Source organism: Typopeltis vanoorti, chromosome 12 (assembly GCF_054136105.1).
Source record: "Typopeltis vanoorti isolate ZY-2024b chromosome 12, IOZ_Tvanoo_1.0, whole genome shotgun sequence".
NCBI classification, from domain to species: domain Eukaryota; kingdom Metazoa; phylum Arthropoda; class Arachnida; order Uropygi; family Thelyphonidae; genus Typopeltis; species Typopeltis vanoorti.
In genome coordinates, this window is record NC_143560.1 from 72,650,366 (window position 1) to 72,677,081 (window position 26,716).

Below are 26,716 nucleotides of genomic sequence, written 5' to 3' on the forward strand. Positions count from 1 at the left end.
CATGAAATATAGAAATTTCCTTGCCTTGTAAAGATAAATTAAGACTATTTAATACAGTAAATATATCTGCCAGGTATGCTAATTGACTGAGCCATTTCCAATTATGTAAATGCTTTTTCAATTCAAACTTTTCATCAAGAAAAACTTGTAGTTCATTCCGAAGTTCAAATAAATGAGTAAGGACTTTTCCACGAGAAAGTCAACGAACATCGGTATGGAAAAGAAGTTGTGTATAGTTGCTTCCCATTTCTTTCCAAAGTTGAGAGAAAAGTCTGGCATTTAAAGGATGGCCTTTAATATAATTTATGATTTTTACAGCTTCATCAAGAACTTTTCTTAGGTCTGTAGACATCATTGTGTGTGGAATGTATGCATTCCCGAATGAGGCTGGAGTTTGGATTGAAAGTGATAGTGGTGGGAGAATGTGTAGATAGTGTATGCAAAGTGAGGAGTCGAAGTATGTGTCAGGTTGTGAGACAGTTATGGTTGAAGAAAGCCAGAATGCGAGTGAAAATAGTGGCTCGATAGGGAATTGCGGTGTACAAGATGGCAATGTGAGCGGTGATCTAAGAAAGGGTGAGAGCAATTATACAGAAAGAGAAAATGGTTTGAATGATAAAAAAAATGAGGAATTATTTGTAGGAAGTGAGATCGCTAGGCTGCGTGCAGTGATACAAAATGCGCAGCGGCAATTAGAGCACCTGCAAAACTCTTTCCAGAGTGATTCGGCTAACGTAAATAAACAGTGTGGGAGAGTTTCCGAAATGAAGGAAACAGTGTTGTATGGTGACTCGTTATTAAGAGGAGTAATAGATGGGAGTGTAACTAAATCGTACTTACCGGGTGCAAAATTTAAGGATATAAGTGAGAGTATTAGAGTGCAAAAATAGAGGGTGAAAGAATTAATAATTGTGGCGGGTACGAATGAATTGAAAGGTGATAAATTTTTTATGAGAGAGGACTTGAAAGTATTGTTAAAGGTAGCGAAAGAAAAGAGTGACAGAGTTAGAATGGTGAGTCTGTTACTGCGGTATGACAGAGAGGAGTTTAGAAGGAGGGCCATAATCGCAAATGACATTATGCGCAGGTTATGCGGACGGTGTAGTGTGGAATTCGTGGACGTGTGGAATGAGTTTGATGGGCGAAAGGACTTATACAAGATGGATGGCCTGCATTTGAATGGACTTGGTGTGCGGAGACTAGAAAAAGTGTTGCTGAATGAAGTGAAAATGGATGTGCAGAACCAGGGAAACTAGAACTACCAAGGAGGGTGGGAAGTGGATATCCAGACATCAGTGAGACAGTTGAGTGTAAAAATGTATATAATGTACCTGAGCCAGCACTAAGGACAAAAAATGGGAATGGGACATTTAGAATAACGCATCAAGATAGGGGTGGGACAAAGGGATCACTGCAATTCATGTATACTAATGCCAGGAGTATTAGGAACAAGAAGGAAGAATTTTTGGCCTTGATTGGCTCTTCCTGGCCAGTTATTGGCATTAGTGAAACATGGCTGACGGAAGATGATATAGTTAGTGGGATAGAATGTGTAGGTTATAGTATGTTTAGGAGGGACAGAGAGAATAAAATTGGGGGAGGGGTGTTATTGATGATAGCTGATGAACTGCAGCCAAGGAGAATTGAAGTATTACAGGATAGTGAAAGGAGCTCATTTGAGGCTATTTGGTGTGAGATTGACACTGGCAGAATAAAATATACAGTTGGGTGCTGCTATAGACCAGGTGATGGAATAGATGGTGGAGATGGCATGCATAAACAAATTGATGAAATGAGTGGAAGGAGGGTAATTATTATGGGGGATTTCAACTATGGTAACATTGATTGGAAGGAGGAGAGGACACATGTGAGGAAGGAAATGGATTTTATTCAATTATTAAGGGATAACTATCTGAAACAGCATGTAATTGAAAATACTAGGGGTGTGAGAGTGCTTGACCTGGTAATAGTATCTGAGAATTTGACTGTAATGAATATGACCATGTTGCCACCTATTGGTGAGAGTGATCATAAGGTCTTGACCTGGGAGGTGGCTAAAGGTGTGAATAAAAATATAACGGAAAAACTCACGTAGAAAAATTATTTAATGGTATAATTTTCGCCCGTGTGTCACAGGCATCTTCAGTACAATTAGGCACAAAAATTAAACATTAACTGACAATTCCAAAAAGCGCCACCTAAGTAGCTGGTGTAAGATAACTAAAAAGGTCAATAACTTTCCTTAAAAAAAAAAAAAAAAAAAAAAAAAAAAAAAAAAAAAAAAAAAATTAATACAATAAAAAGTTAGGAAAGATTAGCTGATTTGTAAAGTACTATCTCCCATAAAGGGGACAGACGTAAGCCGTCGGATCTGTTTAAGTTAGGAGAATGAAGTAGAGTTTCACATTTCTTTATGGAACATTTTGAACAACGTATCTTTGACAATATTTCTCCCAGACCTACTCATTGGTTCAGATATGTCGATGACATTTTTGCTGTATGGAATGGCTCTTCTGATGAACTTCAACAATTTCTCAATAAGTTAAACGCATTTCATCCTAGGATCAAGTTTACCCTAGAAGTAGAATCAAATAAGCAGTTAGCCTTTTTAGATCTTCTAATTCTTCGCCAACCAGATGGTAACCTACATTTCTCAGTTTATAGAAAGAAGACTCATACAGGCCATTATATCCATGCGGAATCTCATCACCATCCCAGTCAAAAGGCAGGAACTATTAAAACACTGGTTCATCGGGCCCACTCCTTTTGTTCTACAGACGATCTTTTACAGAAAGAAATACGATATATAACTTCTTCCTTTCTATCTAATGGCTATAAGAATTGCTTCATTAAAAGAACTTTGAGTAGATTTAATATGTCTCCCTCTTCAAACACAGAGGAAATAACGCGCATTACCATCCCTTATATACAAGGCATCAGTGAACGTATAGCAAAAATTTTAAAACCACTGAATATTTTTGTTGCCTTTCGACCTTTTAGAAAAATCTCCACCTTTCTCGCTTCTCCAAAGGACAAGCTTCCACATCTTAATCATCCAGGTGTCTACCAGATTCCGTGCTCTTGTGGATTATGTTATTTCGGACAAACGGGAAGATCTGCCTCCATTCGGCTAGAAGAACACCAATCTTATATTGAATACTTTAAACCTGAAAAGTCTGGACTTGCAGAACATGCCATCTTCACTAGACACAGAGTTCATTGGAAAAAGACAAGAGTTCTTCACAAAAGTCAGTTTCTCATGGAACGCCTTTATAAAGAAGCATGTGAAACTCTACTTCATTCTCCTAACTTAAACAGATCCGACGGCTTACGTCTGTCCCCTTTATGGGAGATAGTACTTTACAAATCAGCTAATCTTTCCTAACTTTTTATTGTATTAATTTTTTTTTTTTTTTTTTTTTTTTTTTTTTTTTTTTTTTTTTTAGGAAAGTTATTGACCTTTTTAGTTATCTTACACCAGCTACTTAGGTGGCGCTTTTTGGAATTGTCAGTTAATGTTTAATTTTTGTGCCTAATTGTACTGAAGATGCCTGTGACACACGGGCGAAAATTATACCATTAAATAATTTTTCTACGTGAGTTTTTCCGTTATATTTTTATGTATAGTTATGTCTACTCACGGTTTACCTCTTTTAAAACTTAAAGGTGTGAAATTTGTGATTAAGACAGGGTATATGTGGAATTACCGTGCTGGCAAGTATGACAAGCTTAGGAGATTGCTTGGATCAGTGCCATGGCATGTACAACTGCAAGGGCTGGACGTCGATAGAGCATGGGAAGTGGTCAAAGAGCATTTACAGGAGGTTATGGCTGATTGTATACCTAAGGTCCGAATAGTGAAACAAGTAGGGGTTAAATGGATGAATAACACCATTAAGCTTGAGCTGCAAAAAAAGAAACAACTATGGAGGGAATTTAAAGAAAGGGGTGACCTGCAGGCACACGAACGGTATAAAGTGCAGGCCAGAAGGGTAACGAGTGTGGTAAAAACAGCAAAAGTCGATTATGAAAGGAAACTAGCTATGCAAGCAAAAGAGAATCCCAAACAGTTCTTTCAATATGCTGCAAGCAAGAAAAAAACTGTACATGGCAAAATGATTTTAAGGAATGACGATGGTAAAGAGTTCACTGAACCAGTCGATATAGTGGAGTTACTGAGCGCACACTTTGCAAAAGTATATCATCCAGGTGGTGATGTTGAAAAAATGAAGGAACCATTAGTTTATACGGGAATTGTGATGAATGGAGGTGAATAGTCTATTACAGAACCTTAACTTGACCATCTGTGGGATTGGATGGTATACCAGCACGGGTCTTGCATGAAGCGGCTAAGGAATTATCAGTGCCCTTGACCATGTTGTTTAATCTGAGTCTCGGGTCTGGCTTAGTCCCGAAGGCATGGAAAGAGGGGAAAATAGTTTCACTGCATAAAGGAGGATCCAAGACTATGGTTGCAAATTACCGACCGATCAGCATATCAGGAGTCGTTGTCAAGGTCTTGGAGAAAGTAGTCGAGGGAAAAATACAGGAATGGATTGATGAAAATGAGATACTGTACAGAGGACAGCATGGCTTTGTGAAGGGTAGATCATGCCTCAGTAACTTGCTCAAGTTTTATAACAAGGTGACGGCTGAACTGGATAAGGGAAATGGGTTTACAGTGATACTGCTGGACCTGGCAAAGGCGTTTGACAGGATACCACATGGAATTCTAATCCGTAAACTACAACATATGAGAATGGATATAGGGTTGGTGAGATGGATAGCTGGGTGGTTGATGGAGAGATATCAAAGAGTAGTTTATTCAGGAGTAGAGTCCAAAAGACGGCCTGTGACTAGTGGTGTGCTACAGGGTTCTGTTCTTGGACCACTGCTGTTTAATCTGTTCATTAACGATATAGGGAAGGGTCTAAGTGGGACAGTTCATTTGTTCGCTGATGATGCAAAGTTGGGTAGGGCGATAGTGAACGCAGAAGATGTCAAAGTCTTGTAAGATGACTTAGATAGATTGGAGTTCTGGACTAAGGAGAATGGATGTCAATTTAATGTGACAAAATGTAAGGGTATGCATTTCGGAGTGAAAAGATTAGCAGCAGTATACCACATTGGTGGAACTGTGCTCCAAGAGATTGATGAGGCCAGGGACTTGGGAGTGTTGGTGGATAGGGAGATGAAGTTTAGGGGGCACATTGCGAAAGTAGCTAAATCAGCTCATCAACTCACTTGGTTGTTGAAAAATACCTTGACGAGCAGAGAGAAGCAAGTTATTGTACCTCTGTACCGAGCCCTGATAAGACCTCATCTCGACTACTGTGCCCAGATTTGGTCACCTCGGTTCCTTCTTGATGGGGAGGAGATGGAGAGGATCCAGAGGCGAGTGACTAAGATGATAGTAGGTCTATGGAATGAACCATATGAGAACAGGTTGAAGATTTGTGGGTTGCAGAAACTAGTTGATAGGCGGAAAAGGGGAGATATGATTGAGACATTCAAATTGCTAAAAGGATTCTATAGGATTAATTCAGAGGATATTTTTGAGATCAGGACTGGTGATGGGAGAACTAGGGGACACCCATGGAAGCTGGGCAAGAGCGTGGTTAGCAGGGGTGTTAGAGCTGGGTTCTTTACTTTTAGAGTGGTAAATGAGTGGAATAAGCTGCCAGAGTCTGTTGTGGGTGCTATGACAGTGAGCGAGTTCAAGGCAAGGTATGATAGATACTGTGAGAATGTTGAACAGTTGTGTGAACATGATGTTTAGGGCCTCCCTCGATGAGTCTAAGGACTCCTGGAGTAGCCCGTAGTAGTAGTAATAATAATAATAATAATAATATGTGTAGCCAAAGCCTCCATGAGTATGTAACAGTGTATTGACTTTGCATTTGGTGCAACAGCTTGAATTTGGAAATAAGCACTTTTTTAGATCCGACCATGGATTTCGCTCTGTCCGTGCTTATTCCAACACAACTTTTCCAATCAAGCTTGTTTTGATGCATAAAGGTATTTATAATGTTGAATATTTCTTCTCCTGTTGTATGTTCTGGCAAGGGTTGGCAATATAAAAGGTCGTGAAGAACTTTTTGATTTTTTTCATACCTAATGAACACTAGAAGATTTGCAAAAATTTGTAATGTCGGTGGATTCATCTACCTGCAACGCATAATAACGACTCTTACGTATATCAGATAACAATGTTTGTTTTATATTTTCAGTCATTTCAGTGATTCTTCGATGAACAGAACTATTTGAAAGGCATATCTGATCAAAAGATCTTTTTGCATTATCTCCGATCATAATTTCTGTTATTATTTTTGCTGCAGGCTTGGCCAAAGTTTCACCAATTATTTCCGCTGCACCACTTTTTGCTATTAATAGTGGCATACGATATGAAGTTTCTAAAGCCTTCATGTTTTCACCTCCTTTTATTAGTGATGTCGACATGATCGACATCACTAATAAAACTATATATTTCTTAGTTTTAACACGTTCAAACAAAAACCATTTGTTGCCGGTGCACCATAGGGTTCTGATTGTATATTTTTTAGTCTATTTTGAAAAAATTCGACAGGTTTGTCTTTGCATTCATTATGTTTTGATTCAAAATGGCGATTTAAATTACATGGTTTCATGCTTTCATTTTTTAAAGTTTTACCGCAAATTACACATAATGGAATAGGTTCCTCTTCATTTCCTGTCCATGAAAATCCACATTTCAAGTAATTTATATCGTACTTACAAAGTTTTCTCATCATCTTCCTAGTTGGTTCTTTAGAGATGTCAGACAACACACACTTATCAATTTCACTTGATAGATACAATATCAACATTTTCTTGTTGCTGACAGCTACTTGTATCTACTATGTTCCTCTCTTTTGCGCATTTTAAAAATCCAGTCTTTAATAAGAATTTGAAAGCTAAAAAAAATTACCATATTTAACGAACAGTCCTTCAACAAATGGCTAGTGAAAGCAGAACTCTAAACAGACAGCAATGGTAGGCCAGTAGAGATAAAGATTGGTGCGGAATTTTGTTAATTCCGCACCAATCATATGATTGATGCGGAATTAACAAAAGATCGCGCTACTAATTAACAAAGGCAAGCCAACAGTTCAGTTGAAATACTAATTCTCTTCAATCGAATTCCTTATATAATATCTGAAACACATTCACTATATATTTCTTAGTTTTAACACGTTCAAACAAAACCATTTGTTGCCGGTGCACCATATGGTTCTGATTGTCTACTATACAGCATTTTATGTGGGAGGGGTCATGCGATTCATTAGTTAGTGCCAGTTGTCTCTAATTGTACTGTTTGTTGAGAAACATATTACACAGTCTGCAGATGTCTCTGTACCTTATTCAGTGATACAATAGGAACGTTTTACGATCTCAAACTTAAATTTTATTCCATGCGTTAATGATGCATAGCCGAAAATTGCCACAGACCCCCTGAAGACCTTTCGCGGACCCCACGGGGGTCTGCATACCACACTTTGAGAAACACTGCTCTAGGAAATCAAACTCCTCCTGGAGGTCTCTGGTAATGTCCAAACCTGCTCAGCCTTAGAATGCCATTCTCACATTTGGGATAGTGAACCAAACTGCCCTAAGAATACACCTGTAAAAAAACATTGATAAAGTGATTGGAGGGTGTAATCTGTTTAATATATGAACACTCTATTACAGACACCCTCCAATCACTTTATCAATGTATTTTTACAGGTATATTCATGGATGGTTCAACTGCTCCATTGAACTGATCACTACCATTCCTCCACTTACCTATAATCATTAAGAACTCTAAAAGCCCCGTTGCCATTCATAAACACTTCAGCTCTAAACCTATCTAACAAATTTCTTAATTTCTTTTTTTTTTTCTGTCTATCTGTTCTTTCGAACAGCCTCCTGCCACCAAATATTTTCTTGAATGAAAACTCACCTCTCCCCTGCGCTTTAAGAAACAAATTAACAGATTCCTTCTATCCTCTGATCATTTCCCTGGTGCTACTGTATGTTATTAGTGACTTTTCATGTAAGATTATTTAGTGTACACACAAACACACACACACTGGTGTCAAAACCTAAGGACAAATTGTTTCTGAAGATTACAACCACAAATTTAGATGAATCACCTCTTGTGCATCACTGCTTGTGCCAATTTATATAACTGATGATTTTGCATAGAAAGTGAGTACACATTCAAATTTTCAAATTGCACAGAAAGGGATCACATGGTAGCACATAACAGGAAAAAAAGTAATACGTTGCACTAAGCAAGAAGGAAGCTCTTTTTGTGAAGGAATAAAGCTGCAAACTTGGATGTCTTGGAATGTCTCAAAGACATCATCGACATGATTTCACACAAGGAAGAATTATGGAAAGCTTGAAGGCTGCAGAATTACTTATATTGCCAGAGTTTGGAATCTCGCATAGCATTGTATCCAGGGTCTGGGCAGCGTTCAAACCAATGAAATGTATTCCAGATGTTTGCTAATACGTTGCCCTTGCTCTACCACAAAGCATGAAGACTAATTTTTGGTTATAACTGCAAAACATAATCGATGCATGACAGCAGGTCATGCATTAAAGTTAACTCCATTCAAGCACAGGTACACAGATAACTCGATAACTGGCAACACAGATAACTGGCAAGACATCTGCGACAAGTAAGCCTATACTCCTGAAGGGTCTGTAGCCTGCATTCCTTTAACCACAGCTCATCGTAGAGCACGTTTTCAGTGATGCTGTATCCATAAAAATTGAACAAGACTTCAATGGGCTAAGGTGCTCTTTACAGATGAGTCTTTTTAGTCTTTTCTCCAATTCTAGACGATATCTGATCTGGCATGAAAGTGGTACTGCTTACCATTGTGAGAATGTTCTTGAAAGGATAGATACAGTGGTGGTTTGAAGGAAGCTCTTTTTGTGAAGGAATAAAGCTGCAAACTTGGATGTCTTGGAATGTCTCAAAGACATCATCGACATGATTTCACATGAGAAAGAATTATAGTTCCCAGATCTGAACCCCAAAGAACATGTTTGGGATGCAATAATGAGATGCATTGCTGGTCAAAATTCCCCTCCAGAAAACAAACAAGGCCTCACCCTTGCTTTGAAGGAGGAGTGAGCCAGTTTGCCTCAAGAACTCCTGAATCATTTGGTGCTAAGAATGGTACATTATGGAAGCTGCATCACAGTTTGGGGTGGACATGTGCCATACTGAAATATCTCTCTGCATACTTTTCTGTTAGCACTATATATTAATTCCTTAACTATGTCCTTAGGAACTTTTGCCAAAAATGTATTGCAATTAAATATGCACGAAATTTATAACAATTTTTGTGTAATATAATTTATGTCCACATTAGGCTGTAATTATTAAAACAGTTTCATTATAAAGGTAAAAATGTAGTTTGTCCTTAGCTTTTGGACACCAGTGTACATAAATAAATGCACACACGCACACAACTCTCCCTCTCACAGCTTCACGTTCGCTACTTCTAACAGAAATGACAAATCCCATGCTACCTCATTCACTGCCTTCTAAATCATTCCTTCATTCCAACATAGTCAATTTTGTACTTTCTCTCCTGTATTCAGTCTCAATCACTTATTATTATTCTCACATACACAACTTCAACATATGCTGTGTTAACCTGCACTACGGTCTTTCTGTATATACCACTTTCTGACTTTCTGCTACCATAATGTGTTTAGGAAGAACAGAAAGAAAAGAATAGGGGGGGGGGGGAATTATTGATGATAGCTGATGAACTGCAGCCAAGGAGAATTGAAGTTGAACTGCAGGATAGTGAAGAGAGCACATTTGAGACTATTTGGTGTGAGATTGAGACTAGTGGAACAAAATATACAGTTGGGTCCTGCTATAGACCAGGTGATGGAATAGATGGTGGAGATAGTATGCATAGACAAATAGACGCAATGAGTGGAACGAGAGGGTAATTATTATGGGGGATTTCAACTATGGTAACATTGATTGGAAGGAGGAGAGGACACATGGGAGGAAGAAATTGGATTTTATGCAGTTATTAAGGAATAACTACCTGAGACAGCAAGTAATGAAATATACTAGGGGTTCGAGAATACTTGACCTAGTAATTGCATCTGAGAATTTGACTGTAATGAATATGACCACGTTGCCACCAATTGGTGAGAGTGATCATAAGGTCTTGACCTGGAAGATAGCTAAATGTGTGGAATTTTCAATTAAGAAAGATTACATGTGGAATTACCAGGCTGGTAATTCCACAAGTATGACAAGCTTAGGAGATTGCTTGGTTCAGTGCCATGACATGTAAAATTGCAAAGGCAGGAGGTTGATAATGCATGGGAAGTGGTAAAGGAGCATTTGAAAGAGGTAATGGCTGATTGTATACCTAGAGTCCGGATAGTAAATCAAGTATGGGTTAAATGGATGAAAAACACCATTACGCTTGAGCTGCAAAAAAAGAAACAACTGTGGAGGGAATTTAAGGAAAAAGGTGACCTACAGGCCCATGAACAGTATAAAGCACAGGCCAGAAGGGTAACGAGTGTGGTAAGAAAAGCAAAAACGGATTACGAAAGGAAATTAGCCACGCAAGCTAAAGAGAATCCCAAACAGTTTTTTTTTGATATGCTGCAAGTAAAAGAAAAAATGTATACGGCAGAATGATTTTAAGGAATGCCAATGGTAGGGGGGATAACTGAATCAGTTGATACAGTGGAATTACTGAGCAAGTACTTTGCAAGAATATATCATCCAGGTGGCGATATTGCAGGAATAAAGGAACCAATCACTTAAACAGGAATTGAGGTGAATGAAATGAAGGTGAACAGTATATTACAAAACCTTAATGTAAATACATCTGTGGGATTGGATGGTATACCAGCTCGGGTCTTACATGAAGCGGCTAAAGAATTGTAGTGCACTTGAAAATTTTGTTTAATTTGAGTCTCAGGTCTGGGTTAGTCCCGAGGGAGTAGAAAGAGGGGAAAATAGTTCCACTGCATAAAGGAGGTTCCAAGACTGCTGTTGCAAATTACCAACTGATCAGCATATCAGGAGTCATCAAGGATTTGGAGAAAGTAGTCAAGGAAAAAATACAGGAATGGACAGATGAAAATGGGATACTGTATGGGGGACAGCATGGTTTTGTGAAGAGTAGATCATGCCTCACTAACTTGCTCACGGCTTATAACACAGTGACCGCTGAACTGGATAAGGGTAATGGGTATACAGTGATACTGCTGGACCTTGCTAAGGCCTTTGACAGGATACCACATGGAATTCTAATCAGTACACTGCAGCATATAGGGATGGATATAGGGTTGGTGAAATGGATAGGAGAGTAGTTGATGGAGAGATATCAGAGAGTAGTTCATTCAGGGGTAGAGTCCTAAAGACGACCTGTGACTAGTGGTGTGCTGCAGGGTTCTGTTCTTGGACCAATACTATTTCATTTGTTCATTAACGATATAGGAAAGGATCTGAGAGGAACTGTTCATTTGTTTGCTGATGATGCAAAGTTGGGTAGAACAATAGTGAATGCACGTGATGTCAAAATTTTGCACGATGATTTGAATAGATTGGAGGACTGGGCTAAGAAGAATGGATGTCAATTTAATGTGGCAAAGTGTAAGGTTATGCATTTTGGGGTGAATAGATTAGCAGCAGTATACCACCATTGGTGGAACTGTACTCCAGGAGATAGACGAGGCCAGGGATTTGGGAGTGTTGGTGGATAGGGAGTTGAAGTTTAAAGGGGAACATTGCAAAATTGGCTAAATCAACTCATCAGATCACTTGATTACTGAAGAATACTTTGACGAGCAGAGACAAGCAAGTTATTGTTCCTCTGTATCAAGCCTTGATAAGACCCCATCTTGACTACTGTGCCCAGATCTGGGCACCAGGGTTTCTTCTTGATGGGGAGGAGGTGGAGAGGATCCAGAGGCAAGTGACCAAGATGATAGCAGGTCTATGGAATGAACCTTATGAAAACAGGTTGAAGATTTGTGGGTTGCAGAAATTGGTTGATAGGTGGAAAAAGGGAGATATGATTGAGACATTCAAATTGCTGAAGGGTTTCTATAAGATTAATTCAGAGGATATTTTTGAGAACAGGACTGGTGGTGGGAGGACTAGGGGGACATCCATGGAAGCTGGGCAAGAGTGTGATTAGAATGGTGAATGTGATGAGAGTGGTGAAACTTTTAGAGTGGTGAATGAGTGGAATAAGCTGCCTGAGTCTGTTTTAGGTGCTCTGACAGTGAATGAGTTCAAGGCAAAGTACCTATCATACTTTGCCTTGAACTTTGTGTGAATGTCAAATAGTTGGGATGTACATGATGTTTATGGCGTCCCTCTATGAGTCTAAGAACTCCTCGGAGTCGCCTTTAGTAATAATAATAATAATGATAATAATAACTACCGGTGGAGATTGAACTGCCCACTCAGTCTCCAAAACCCTGGTGCCCAGATCTGGGCATCAGGGTTTCTTCTTGATGGGGAGGAGGTGGAGAGGATCCAGAGGCAAGTGACCAAGATGATAGCAGGTCTATGGAATGAACCTTATGAGAACAGGTTGAAGATTTGTGGGTTGCAGAAAATGGTTGATAGGCAAAAAAGGGGGTGATATGATTGAGACATTCAAATTACTCAACGGTTTCTACAAGATTAATTCATATTTTTCAGAACAGGACTGGTGGTGGGAGGACTAGGGGCCATCCATGGAAACTGGGCAAGTGTGGTTAGCAAGGGTGTTAGAACTGGGTGTTTTACTTGGAGAGTGGTGAATGAATGGAATAAGTTGCCAGTCTGTTGTGGGTGCCATGACTGTGAATGAGTTCAAGGCAAAGTATGATAGATACTCTGTGGATGTTGAATAGTTGTTCTTGACATGATGTTTAGGGCCTCTCTCGATGAGTCTAGGGACTCATTGGAGTTGCCTGTGATGATGATGATGATGATAATAATTAGTGCACTCCCTATTTTCAACACTCAGCTTCTTCTTGGACTGAATAGAGAAAGTGCAGAACCAATAAACATACATACAGAAATATGAGTAAGCATGAACATAATACAATAACAAAATGAAAGGACAAAAAAAGCTAAAAAAAGACTAAAAAAACCTATGAAATATGCATGACCATTCAGGAGTGTTTGCCATGTCAACTGAACTCATCAGATCATCATAATGTGACAACGATCTGAGAATATAACAAATATGATCATCTTTCCCCCTTCAAGAATATTATGCAATTTTTTTAATATTCTCTTTAAAAGAAATTTTAATGAGTAATAAATTAAAGATCCCAAGAAATTATATTTTTGGTTCAATCCTTGAACCAAGTATAAGCAAACAAAGTTTATCTGTGAAGTATCTTCACAACTGGGTTACTTGTATACAGAGGTAATGATTATTTCCCATTAATTGCCTTAGTACTCCCATAATGCAAAGCATATCTCCTTTTTGGACATGTATAACACTATGCATTATGGAAAGGGCTACTACCTGGACTGCTTTCGACATTTACAGGAGGTATGTTAAAGTGCAGGACTCACTCTAGGACAGGAAACTTAGCTGTGGTTCCACTAAGTAACAGGCAAAAAACCCACCACTGAGCACTCTCTCTCTCTATTCCCTAGGAAGCAAGCAAATTCAATGTCATCAGTGGAAGCCAGACCAAGAAGATACAGAAGTCAATTTTTCCCATATATAAATAATGAAAGGAAGTATCACCTTATTATTAAATTACTTCCTTTTAATCTTTTATTCAAGTGCAAGTTAAATTTAATCCTTTATCCAAGCATAAGCAAACTTTGTTTGCTTACACTTGGATAAATGATTAAACCAAGAATATAATTTCTTGTTATCTTTATGGTTTAACAAGGTGAAAAATTTTTTAATCGGTAATTTTAAATAGTACAGTTATCTCTTTTTTCTGCAAAACTTAGCTAACTCTGTTTCTATAACAAGTTTAATTAAATAATGCAGTCATAAATTTCATATGAAAATCAACACAGAGAATTAATACTATGAAAACATAATGTTTAATTAGGCCAAATACTTATGTCTGGTACTTAAAACACAATTTTCAGTAAAGGTTGTATAGTAAAATAATCCAGCAGCAGTAAACAACCAAGATGATATCTGACACATGGAATTATGCGTGGGGCTTTGTTTCAGGTCACATAATATCAGAGACCATTATAGGTCCAATTCCAGTTGCCTATTACAAGAACTTTTTCTAGACCTGTTTTTTAGCCAGTTTCCAAGTGAATCATTCCAGTAGGTAAGCATGCCTACTCTTAGCCACAGACATCAGATAACGAGCTAGGTTTGAGGATAACAAGATAATCACAGTGTCTGTAGCACTCTTGCCTGGATAACTTGACAATCATCATAAGCCATGAGTTCAACTACTGATGATACTACTTACCCTTTACCAAAAGTTAATTACGACTAAAAGAATTCTGTCCGTTCACTTTGAGGAATAAAAGAATTATGTGATTATTTTGAAATCATACATAAAGGCAGAATGAAGGATTGTGGTTCTCAAAATCTGAAAAACAGAGGTGAAGAGATGTGATAAATACAAGTATCAGATCTACACTGCACTTATACCCTCACTAACATTTAGCTTACAGTAAATAGCACCTCAGTAGCACAACAGATTAATGACAGTATATTGCACCTTTCGATTCTCGTGACAGGAGGAATTTTTATATGAAATTTTTCAAATAAAGGTGAGTTAGCCGATCTCATACAAAGGTAGCACGGTGGGGGGTCCCCCCTGGAAACTTGGTTTTCCATCCAACATACAGACAAATCAGCCTTGAGGACATGCACAGTTTACAGATAAAAAATACTAGTGGTTGTGGCGAGCAGTAGATGCCATTGGTGTAGATGATGGAGACAGAGTTGTAGAGTAGGTGCCCTCCTTCAATGAATCTTTAGACTCCTTGGAGGTGTCACGAAATAATAATAATAAATACCAACTATATTAACACACATAAAACAAATGTTTATATTAAAAAAAAATTATTGAGATGGTTAGAATTGGGGCCAAAGGAACTAAGATTTTGAGGCCATGCTATATCTGTTGATGTATGGAGTTGATTGAAATCATGAATTGTGTATATGTAGAATGTCTGTTAACTGCATGCTTTTATGGCCGGCTTTACTTTTTCCCCTAGTACGAAAATACATATTAGGGAAATTAAACCTCTGCTACCTCCAAACCACCAAACATATCTTCAGTTTAAAACATGATTTCCTAGCATTGCAGATAGACCAGCTCTTGCACGCAGAACAAATGTTGACAGCGTCGTTGCGATGACTACTATCCAAACATATTCGGTTATTCTGCAGATTAACTGATTCACGAAAGAGTATAAAAATTATAAATAACAGTCCGACAGAAATACGCAGTAAGTTATCATGTGATCGTTCGTATTAATCATTTTTATCGTCCCGCTTAAAGCATATTAAACCAATGCAGAGGAGCAAAGCTTATATAGCATGACAGTCAGTCCTAAAAGTGATAACTCTATTAGTTATGATATCAACGCTTATTAAAATTCACTATACCTCCGAAACCTAATTCGGGTCTGGAATTTATACGGATAGCACTCACACATATAGAGCTACAAATGGAGGGAAAAATTTTTAAAATTAAAACTGAGCACATGCACGCACAAAAATAAAATGTTTATGAATGAAAATTTTAATATGATAGATTTTTTTAAATATTCAGCACTTTCACCTACCACAGTTATACAGTTAAATCCTGTCAGCACCAAATTCTTTAATAATTCACATCCAATACCTCCAGCTCCAACTACCAATACTTTCGCAGAGTTGATTACCTCTCGTTCATCTTCCTTCAAAACACCAACAACCGACGCTGCCATTTTTTCATTTAAAATTAAACATTGTGTAAAATTCCCGCTAGGATACATATATATCACGACGTCCTCTACAAGCAAATCAAGTCATTTAATATAAAATACTCCATACCCCATCCATAGGGGGAGGACACCCTGACTACCATCCGTTGGATATCAGAACAGCTCAGAATATATTGAATAAAGAACTGTGGACCAGTGGTTCACGCTTCTTTATTGTAATGATTTTGGGGATGACGATCCCATGTGAAAATATTGCCATTCACCAACCCACAGTGGGCCAGTGCAGTGAATTATGGCACAATCTTCCAAGATGAATCAAACAGAAATAAAATGGCCCGCATTCCCCGGAGGCCAGATTGTTACTACCTACGGCAGCAGGCAGTTAAACATGAAGGCAGAGAAGACTAAGAATCCCCGGATAACCAGATCGTGCTACCTTTGGAAACTAGACTTGGAACTTTAAAATGGCTAAATGAGCTAATTGAAAAGCTAAATTAACTAAAATGGGACATTGTCAGACTGTGTGAAGTTAGACGTAACGGTTCTTCAACTGAAAAACAGATGCACATACTGTATTATAAAGGCCAAGTTAAGGAAAGAATCAATGAAGTTGAATTCATGATTAAAAAAAATTGAAGAACAACATAATAGAATTTGACGGTATATCTGATCGAATACCAAGTATTCTTGTTCAAATCTCAAAAAGTTACACTCTTAAGATCATCAAAGTCTATGCTCCGACAATAGGTCATAATGATGAAGAAATTGAAGACTTCTATCATGATGTATCCCAACTTTACAATAAAGGAAAAGATGATTTCAAAATTGCAATGGGAGACTTTAATGCAAGAATTGGTATACAACAATCAGAAGAAAATTCACTGCCAAATTTTGGATATGGCATGAGAGATGATAGAGGAGCAAGGTTAATAGAATTTACAGAAAAAGAAAACCTAAATGCATCAGGAATTCCATTTTCAAGAAAAAAAAACACATCGGAAGTGGGCATGGAAAATTCCAAATGGAAAAGACTAGTGAAATTAACTTCATCCTCAGCAATAAGAAAAATTTTGCAAGAATGTTTCGCTATAAACACCTTCAAGATTGCAAGTGACCATGGTATGGTATGCAGTAAAATCCAAATAAACTGCCAAAAAGAAAGAAGAAAATGTTTCGAAGACAAAAGCAAAACAGAGATGTACACAAACAACATTCTTCTCCTTCTTCTTCAATCTATTGGTTCTGTCCACTGTTGGAAGAAGGTCTCCCCCGTGATTTGGAGACCACTCGGTTTTCTGCCTCTCCCATCCATTTCTCTCCTGCAATTTGTTCCAGTTCATCCCTGCACCTCCATCTCGGTCTTCCTCTTTGTCTTGCTCCATCCTTGGTCTCCATTCTGTTGTTTTTCTAGTCCATCTCCCGTCACTGCATCTGGCAATATGGCCAGCCCATCTCCACTTAGCCTGTTTAATGTATTTTCCAATATCCATGACACCTGTTTGAGATCTTATCCAGGTAATTGTCTATCTATCTCTTAATTTTATGTTTAGCTTATGATGCGATGTTATGTTGTTCTCAGCTTTTTGTTTAGAGTTTCTGTTCAAGTCCATGTTTCCCCTCCGTATGTCAGGATAGGAAGTATGCACTGGTCGAAAGCTTTCCTTTTTAGACTCATAGGGATGTTACTTCTGAGTATGTCTCTCATTTTCCCATAAGCCATCCATTCAAGGTGAATTCTTCATTCAATCTCTTTTCTTTTTGGCAATCCTCAAAGGAAAACAATTGGCCCAGATACACATATGAAGTAACTTGTTCTATTTCAGGTTTTCCACTTTGACAGTTCTATGGTTTATGTATTTATTCATTATTATTTTTGTTTTTTCTCTATTTATTTTTAATCCAATTACTTTGAAGGTTCCATTTAGCTGATTTAGCTTTTCTTCCAGATCTACAAGATCATCTGCTATTAGGACAATATCATCTGCAAATTTCAGATGATGCAGCCTTTCTCCATTTATGTTTATTCCTTTTGTTTCCCAATCAAGGCTACTAAAGACTTCCTCTAGTCAGCTGTAAATAATTTAGGAGATATGGTGTCGACTTGCCGAATGCCTTTTTGTATCGGGAACATTTCACTGTTTTCATATAATTTAATTACAGAAGTTGCTTTATTGTATATATGTTTTAGTGTTTCAATATATGGTTTCTCAGTTTCCAGGGTTTCAAGCGCTTTTAGTGTTGCAGATGTTTTAACTGAATCAAATGCTTTTTCGTAGTCTATATAGGCCACGCATAAGGACTTATTGTATTCAATTGATTTTAATGTGTGAATATGGTCCAAAGTATTGTAATTCTTCCTAAATCCAGCTTGTTCACAGGATTGCATTCCCTCTAGTTTAGATTTTATTCTATTATTTATTTTGTGAAGACTTTGTATATGGTGGGAGTAAGCTTATAGGTCTGTAGTTTTTAATTTCTTCCTTATTGCCCTTTTTAAAAATTAATATTAGAAGTGAATTGTTCCAATTTTTTGGAATTTTTCTCCGTTTTAGGCATTTATTAAAGAGTTTAGTCAGCTGTTTGATGACAAGGCTTCCTCCCAGTTTTAAGAAGTCTACAATAATTCCATCTTCTCCTGGAGTATTTCCATTCTTCATTTCCAGCAGTGTCATTTCCACTTCGCCTTGTAAGATATCAGGGGCATTGTCTTCTTCTTCACTCGAGTTATTCATAGATGATTCTTGGATTTCTCGGTCTCTGTCTTCATAGAGTTCAGTATAAAATTCCTAAATTCTTTTTCTTATTGCAGCTCTATTTTTTATAAATTCACCATTTTTTCCTCTTACACCAGCTATTTCCTTTGTTCCAATTGAACAAACACAGTATAAAAGATATAATCCAATATGAATTAAACAACAGATTTAAAAATCATATCATAGATGACATAAAACATTGAAAGTGACTATCGTATGGTGCGCAGTAAGATTCAAATAAACTGCCAAAAATAAAGAAGTAAAATGTTTAGGAAATCAAAGCAAAACATAGATGTACACAAACTCAACATTAAAAAAGATATATTCCAATACGACCTAAACAATAGATTTAAACATCTTACTATAGATGACAATGCTGATCCATCAGAAAGTAATGACATTATTATGCAAAACCTTTTACAATGATCACTTGAAATAGTTGTTACCACAGAACAAAAACAAGACAATATCTGAAGAAACAATTCAGATTATGAAGAAACGAAGAGAAATGAACAATCAAATAACCTACAGAATAAAATTAAATACACTGAATATTATGCAAAACGATCAGAAAACGCACACGGAAGAAAATTTAATTGTTAATTCATAAAACAGAGGCCTGTGTAGCTCAGTTGAAGTGGTGCTTGTATTTTCTGTAGATGGCGGTCGTAGTAGAGGTTCGGTGTAGTGGTTGAGACAGTTGTAGGTGTCCTCCCGCTATGAGTCTTCGGACTCCTTGGAGGTATCAGGGGGGAAAAAAATCAGCTAACGCCTTTTTATTCCCGTATACGGGGAGTAGCCAGGCCATTTAGCCCTATCTAACTTTTGGAGACTAAGTGGGCAGTTCAATCTCCACTGGCACCAATCAGAGATAGTTTGCCCAAGGCTATCACTAATTAAGCGGTACACAGTGAAGAGAGGCGGCTCAAATATGCCGCCATCTCGTGGTCCCTAACCCTAACACAATATATTTAATGTCTGAAATAATGTGGGTTCTACGGTCGATTTTTTTGAGTTTACGGGACGAAAAACCCGAGTTTCTGGGAAGAAAAACCCGCGTGCCCGTGCCAGAGATCGACTAACTCGGGAACCGGTAGAAAAAAGGCTTGGAAAAATTTCCTCTAGTCGCCGACTAGACTTGAAACCAAATCTTCCTTCGTGCGGCCAAGCACCGTGGTGTACAAACGCCACATCCACTGAGCTACACAGGCTAGGTATAATAATAATAATAATAATAATAATAATAATAATAATAATAATAATAATCATCTAAGTCTTTCTTCGACCGGGTTAGTCGATCTCAGCTACGAGCAAGCGGGTTTTTCTCCCACTTGGGTTTTTCGTCCGTAATCTCAAGGAAAATCGACCATAAAACCCACATCATTTCAGACAGTAACACATCATGATTGGATTATGCACCAAGAGATGGCAGCACTTGTTTGCCTGTCTCTTCATTACTGGCCGCTAATAATTACTGACAGACATGAGTCAGCTATCTCTGATTGGCTATTGCTGGAGATTGAATTATCTACGCAGTTTCTAAAAGCCAGAGAGTGTTTGAAGGCCTCGCCTACTTCCTATAAGGGAATAAAAGGCGTTAGTTTATTATTATATTATTTTATTATTAATTTATACAACAAACAATTGAAAACAGCCATAGTCTCAAAAAAAAAGTCGAACAGCACTAAACAGATGTTGTAGACAAACTACAAGATGGAACCATAACTAGAGATATATATGCCATACCAGGAATTACATCAGGATAAATTAAATTAAATAAAACAAAAGACAACTACATAATAGCTGAAGTACCACAGATTCTACCAGGAGTTATGTGGAGCATTCAAAGCTTGTGAAATGGAAAAGCTGCAGGTGAGAATAAAGTTATATCTGAAGATCTAAAAGCAAATAGAGAAATGATCTACAAAATGCTCTAATACAAATGAATTTACATTGGATGGATGAGTGGTTAGTGTATCCAAATATCTAATAAGTTCATTGATTCACTTAGGTATGGACTATACCAACTTGGAACATATTTTTCTTATTTCTTCTTTTCGAAATCATACTTTTATAATGGATTGTGTTAAGTTATCATTTGTATCACAATTTAATTTTCCAAGTCTCTTTTTATTATGGACCACAAATTTCTTTTGGGTTCATGTCAGAAGAATTCCATGGCCACTGAAGCAAATGAATGTTGTGATTTTCGAGGGACTCTTTCACTTTTTTTTTTTTTTGAAGTGGGTACTCACTCTCCTTGCACAAAGAAATGGCTTCTTTGACCTTCTTCCACGTTTCAGCAGTCCAATCTTTGTACACTTTGGTACAATTTTTTCTCTTTATATGCATAGCTTCATGAACAGTTGTTTCTGTTTGGTCCGTGGGCTCTCCTCCCTGCTTCCAACAGTCTTTGACGGATTGTTATGTCAGAAACATTAATCCCATTAGCGGCCAAGTATTTACGTCTACAGTAGACAATTCTGAATTCATTTTTGACCTTTAAGTCCTTTCTTCTATGAAAAATATTGCCTTGGGAACTTTCAAAAACTGCCTAATTTGAATCCTATAAAACAATGGTTCTTAGCCTGTGATCCCCGGAACACTTATGTTCCGTGAACTGGTTACAAGTGTTCCGCCGGTGGAAGATGTCACATGACACAGTTCTGACTGTAATTGGCTAATCTGGTCCTAACAACTGATTACTGCAATGCGCGTTGACTTCTGAACAAATAGAATATTGTTTATAGGTCATGTGTTTGCAGGAGGGGCGTCAATTTTACAGTAATTCAGTGATGTGTGATGTGTAATATCGTAATAGTGCACAGTCCTTTTTTAATATGTATTTGGTTTGTGGGTTGTCTAACAGCATAGTAGCACACAATGGATAAATTATTATTAAACCAAAACATGATTCTGAGGGAAATATTGATCGGGCCAGTACAACTGGAAGTAGTATTAAGGATGTTGCTGCAAATAAGTCTTATGTATAATGTATAGCATTATACATAATAAAATATAAAAAAAATAATGGACTATATTCGAACGAATATTTAAGTTGCGATTTTGCATTGGTCAATGAGGAAGAATGTCTTATTCCCCAGAGTCTTGTACTGCTCAAAAGAATTAGGGGATATTTTAGTTTCTTTCATATAATTAATTATTTCTGCAAATAATTATAACTATTGGGTACTTTATACATCAATAAATATTTCTTACATATGGTCAGGGTGTAATTGATGAAATATTGTTTAAGTAATCGATATTTATTACACATTTAACAAATTTTACATTTCAGCGTGAAATAATTTTAACAAGAATAGCCAAAAACGCTTTTGTTTTTTAATACGGAGTATGGTCTCCATTAACAGCCAAAACAGCGGTACATCTTGATTGCATAGACCGGATAAGTTGATCAAACAGTTCTTGTGGGATATTTCCCCACTCTTCTGTGAGAGCAATTTTGAACTCTTCAAGAGACTGTGGTGGCACCAGTCGAGCAGAAACGCGCCTACCTAAAGCATCTCCATAGCGCAATTGCAAGAATGACGTCCTTCGATGGAAACATTGGAACAGGTCTAAGTTCGATTCTCGTCGCAACGGAAGAAATCTTTATCTGGACGATTTTCAATTGAAGGTGAGTTAGCCGATCTCATACGGAGGTAGCAGGGTTTTTTCTCCCGGAAACTCGGGTTATTCATCCCGCATACAGACAGATCGGCCCTTCAGAACACACGCAATTAACAGACATAGAATACTAGATGTGGCGGTGGTGGAGGTGGGCGGTAGATGGCGTTCATGGAGACGATTCGTAGTAGAGGTTCGGTGTAGTGGTTGAGACAGTTGCATCAGTTGAGACAGTTGTAGGTGTCCTCCCGCGATGAGTTTTCGGACTCCTTGGAGGTGTCAGGAATAATAATAATAATAATAATAATAATAATAATAATAATCTCCGGCATGTTTCCCTAACAAGTAATGACAAATACTGATCTCCTCTTCGAGTTTTTGTAGTTGGAGACCTTGACCTTCTCTTCGGCAAACATTTCCCGTCTCCATTAAAAGCGATTCTGAAATCGCGAAATTACGCTTTGAGATATACTACACGCTTGATCGACAACTTGCTGCGTTTGTCCAGCTTCTAATCGACCAATGGCTCTCCAAGCCATGGATTCCGGGATATCATGTTGCTTTTCCATTTTTAACAAAATGGGAGCTCAAAATGGGTAGTAGGTGACACAAGTGTACAATTGAAGTGATAATTATGCACAGTGGAAGTGAGCGCAACAAGCCATACTTTTATACCCCACATGCTAATATGGCTAAGACACATTTCGACAAGTCTTAATATGATTTTGTACCAGTTGCATGTTTTACTGTTGTATATGAAGAATATTTTAAAATAAATATGTTACATTGGTAAATTATTTTTATAACTCTATAATTTACGAGAATATCAAAATAGACTTGAACTTAAGTCCCTCGAAGTTAGACTTAAGTTCAAGTCTAGTCGCCGACTGGAGGAACTTTTTCTAAGTCTATCTTCGAAGGTTCCCGAGATAGTCCATCTTTGGCACGGGCAAGCGGGTTTTTCCTCTCGAAAACTAGGGTTTTTCATCCCGTAATCTCAAGAAAATCGACTGTAGTACCTACATTATTTCAGACAGCAACATATCATATTAAGGTTAGGTACCAAGGAATGGCAGCATTTGTTTGCCAGCCTCTTCATCGGTGGCTTCTGTAATTAGTGATAGATGTGGGCCAGCTATCTCTTGATTAACTATCTTGACTAACAGTATATCGAGAGTCGTTATCAAGGTCTTGGAGAAAGTAGTCAAGGAAAAAATACAGGGATGGATTGATGAAAATGAGATACTGTATGAGGGACAGCATAGTTTTGTGAAGGGTAGATCATGCCTTAGTAACTTGCTCAGGTTTTATAACACAGTGACGGCAGAACTGGATAAATGTAATAGGTTTACTGTGTTACTACTGGACCTGGCTAAAGCCTTTGACAGGATACCACATGGAAATCTTATCCGTAAACTGCAATATATGGGATTGGATATAGGGTTGGTGAGATTGACAGGAGGGTGGTTGATGGAGAGATATCAGAGAGTAGTTTACTCAGGAGTAGAGTCCTAAAGACGGCTTGTGATAAGTGGTGTGCTGCAGGGTTCTGTTCTTGAACCACTGCTGTTTAATTTGTTGATCAATGATATAGGGAAGGATCTGAGAGAAACGGTTCACTCGTTTGCTGATGATGCTAAGTTGAGTAGGGCAATAGTGAATGCAAAAATGTCAACATTTTGCAGGATGATTTGGTTAGATTGGTGGTCTGGGTTAAGGAGAATGGATGTCGATTTAATGTGAAAAAATGTAAGATTATGCATTTTGGAGTGAAAAGATTAGCAGCAGTATATCACATTGGTGTAACCGTACTCCAGGAGATTGATGAGGCCAGGGATTTGGGAATGTTGGTGGATAAGGAGTTGAAGTTTAGGGGGCACATCGCAAAAGAGGCTAAATCAGCTCATCAAATCACTTGGTTGCTGAAAAATACTTTGACGAGCAGAGATAAGCAAGTTGTTGTTCTTCTGTATCGAGCCTTGATAAGACCCCATCTAGATTACTGTGACCAGATCTGGTCACCTAGGTTTCTTCTGGATGGGAGGAGGTTGAGAGGATCCAGAGGCGAGTGACCAAGATGATAGCAGGTCTATGGAAGGAACCTTATGAAAACAGGTTGAAGATTTGTGGGTTGCAGAAATTGGTTGATAGGTGGAAAAAGGGAGATATGATTGAGACATTCAAATTGCTGACGGGTTTCTATAAGATTAATTCAGAGGATATTTTTGAGAACAAGACTGGTGGTGGGAGGACTAGGGGGGACATCCATGGAAGCTGGGCAAGAGTGTGATTAGTAAGGGTGTTAGAGCTGGGTTTTATACTTTTAGAGTGGTGAATGAGTGGAATAAGCTCCCTGAGTCTGTTTTAGGTGACAGTGAATGGGTTCAAGGCAAAGTACCTATCATACTTTGCCTTGAACGTTGTGTGAATGTCAAATAGTTGGGATGTACCTGATGTTTAGGGCGTCCCTCGATGAGTCTAAGAACTCCTTGAAGTCGCCTTTAGTAATAATAATAATAATGATAATAACTACCGGTGGAGATTGAACTGCCCACTCAGTCTCCAAAAGCTAGGTAGGGTATAAAGGCTTCGCCTACTATCTATAAGGGAATAAAAGGCGTTAGCTGCTTTTCTTTAAATAGAACATTTAACAATATTGGAAGAAAAGATTTTAAGTTACTTTCCTTGCTTAAATACGTAAAATTATGACTGGATACGAAATGCATTTTGCACAGTTAATAAATTGAGTTGTGAATTTTCGTTATAAGAACAATTAGTTGCCTTCTCAACGGATCACGCTCTAAAACTAAAATTCTCTGAAATAACTCTTGAGGAATTTTGGATTTTTGTCCCAGCCGAATATCCAGCTCTCTCTATAAGGACACTGAAAACTTTGTTACAATTTTCAGTATCATATTTGTGTGAGCTCGGTTTCTCAATATTAACCGACATAAAAACTAAAAAGTGAAACTGAAAAACTGAAACTTGTAAAAGCCGACATTAACATAAGTTCCGTTTTTATAAAAGACAAGTCCACATATATGTTTATTTTTAAGTTTATGATGCTTTGGTATTCCATAAATTTTTCTTATAAGTAAAAGTGGGCAGAGACTTCGAAAAGGTTAAGAACAACTGCTCTAAAAGTTATGCAGGGGACAAAATTAAAGTTTGGAATTTTTATGAGAGTACAGTTATTAGGTAGCTATAAAGTAAATTTGGTCCCATTCTGTTATTTTTATACCCTCAGCCGAAACAACCTTTTGAAAATGCCAAAATTTTCACAAATGTTTGATGCATCCTCAGCATATCTACTTATCAAAACATAATTTTGTCACGACCTCCTGAGTGCTAGCAGTGTTAATATAAAAGTAGAATTAAATTACAAAATAGAATCTTTTTACTTTTATACCTGTAACTTAGCTATGCAAACAATTTCATACAGCTATAGTTGCAAAGGATGGGTACACTGCAGTTTTGAAAGAGCTTATAAAATTTTACTCTATGCAGCTAATTTTACATAGCTTGGTAATAATAAAAATAACTGACACTCACAACGTAATAAAATTTATATTACCATAGTAATATAAAATGTGATCTTGTCAATTTTATTAGCAATTCTATCCTAAGTCCCTTTTAATTTTGATAGTTACCAGTGTAAACACACCAGGCAAAAATCATTCAGTCCTGGGAAAATAACCGTTGATGCCCTATTAATTGAGATGACCTAGAATAAAAGTTTATGAAAAGCTTCTTTAACAAAGCGATTAGCATGGTATTGCATTATCGCAATTACTCACTAAGATAGCTAATATGAGATGGCAAATAAAATTTTAACCATGACTCAACCTGCCTTGAGCCTGTATAGCTCAGTGGATGTGCGTTTGCACACCACGGCGCTTAGCCGCACGAAGGAAGACTTGGTTTCGAGTCTAGCCGGCGACTAGAGGAAATTTTTCTAAGCCTTTTTTCGACCGGTTCCCGAGTTAGTCGATCTCTGGCATGGGCAAGCGGGTTTTTTCTCCCGTAAACTCAAGAAAATCGACCGTAGAACCCACATTATTTCAGACATTAAATACGAGTGTTTGGGTTAGGGACCACGAGATGGCGGAACCTGTAGAGCCGTCTCTCTTCACTGCATGCCGCTTAATTAGTGGTAGCCTTTGGCCAGCTATCTCTGATTGGGTACCAGTGGAGATTGAACTGCCCACTCAGTCTCCAAAAAGTTAGATAGGGCTAAAAATGGCTTTGCCTATTCCCTGTATATACGGGGACAAAAAAAGGCGTTAGTTGATTTTTTTTTGTCTCAACCTGCAGCAATATACTATTTAATAAGTCATAGTAATTTGAGTTCAGACTTTCCTGTATTGCTACAAGTTCTTCTGAAATCGAATTTCTCATA

At 37.7% G+C, this 26,716-nt stretch overlaps 1 protein-coding gene across 3 annotated transcripts in view; it reads right to left on the reverse strand.

Moving 5' to 3' along the window:
* LOC150100882 (SUMO-activating enzyme subunit 2-like) overlaps positions 1-15,940 on the reverse strand; it is a 252,095-nt gene extending 236,155 nt beyond the window's left edge. For all 3 annotated transcript variants that reach the window (XM_090402202.1, XM_090402201.1, XM_090402203.1), the window contains exon 1: positions 15,797-15,940. In XM_090402202.1, the coding sequence (XP_090258328.1) occupies positions 15,797-15,940 (144 nt within the window). The remainder of the gene's footprint in view (positions 1-15,796) is intronic.
* Between the last annotated feature and the right edge of the window lie 10,776 nt (positions 15,941-26,716).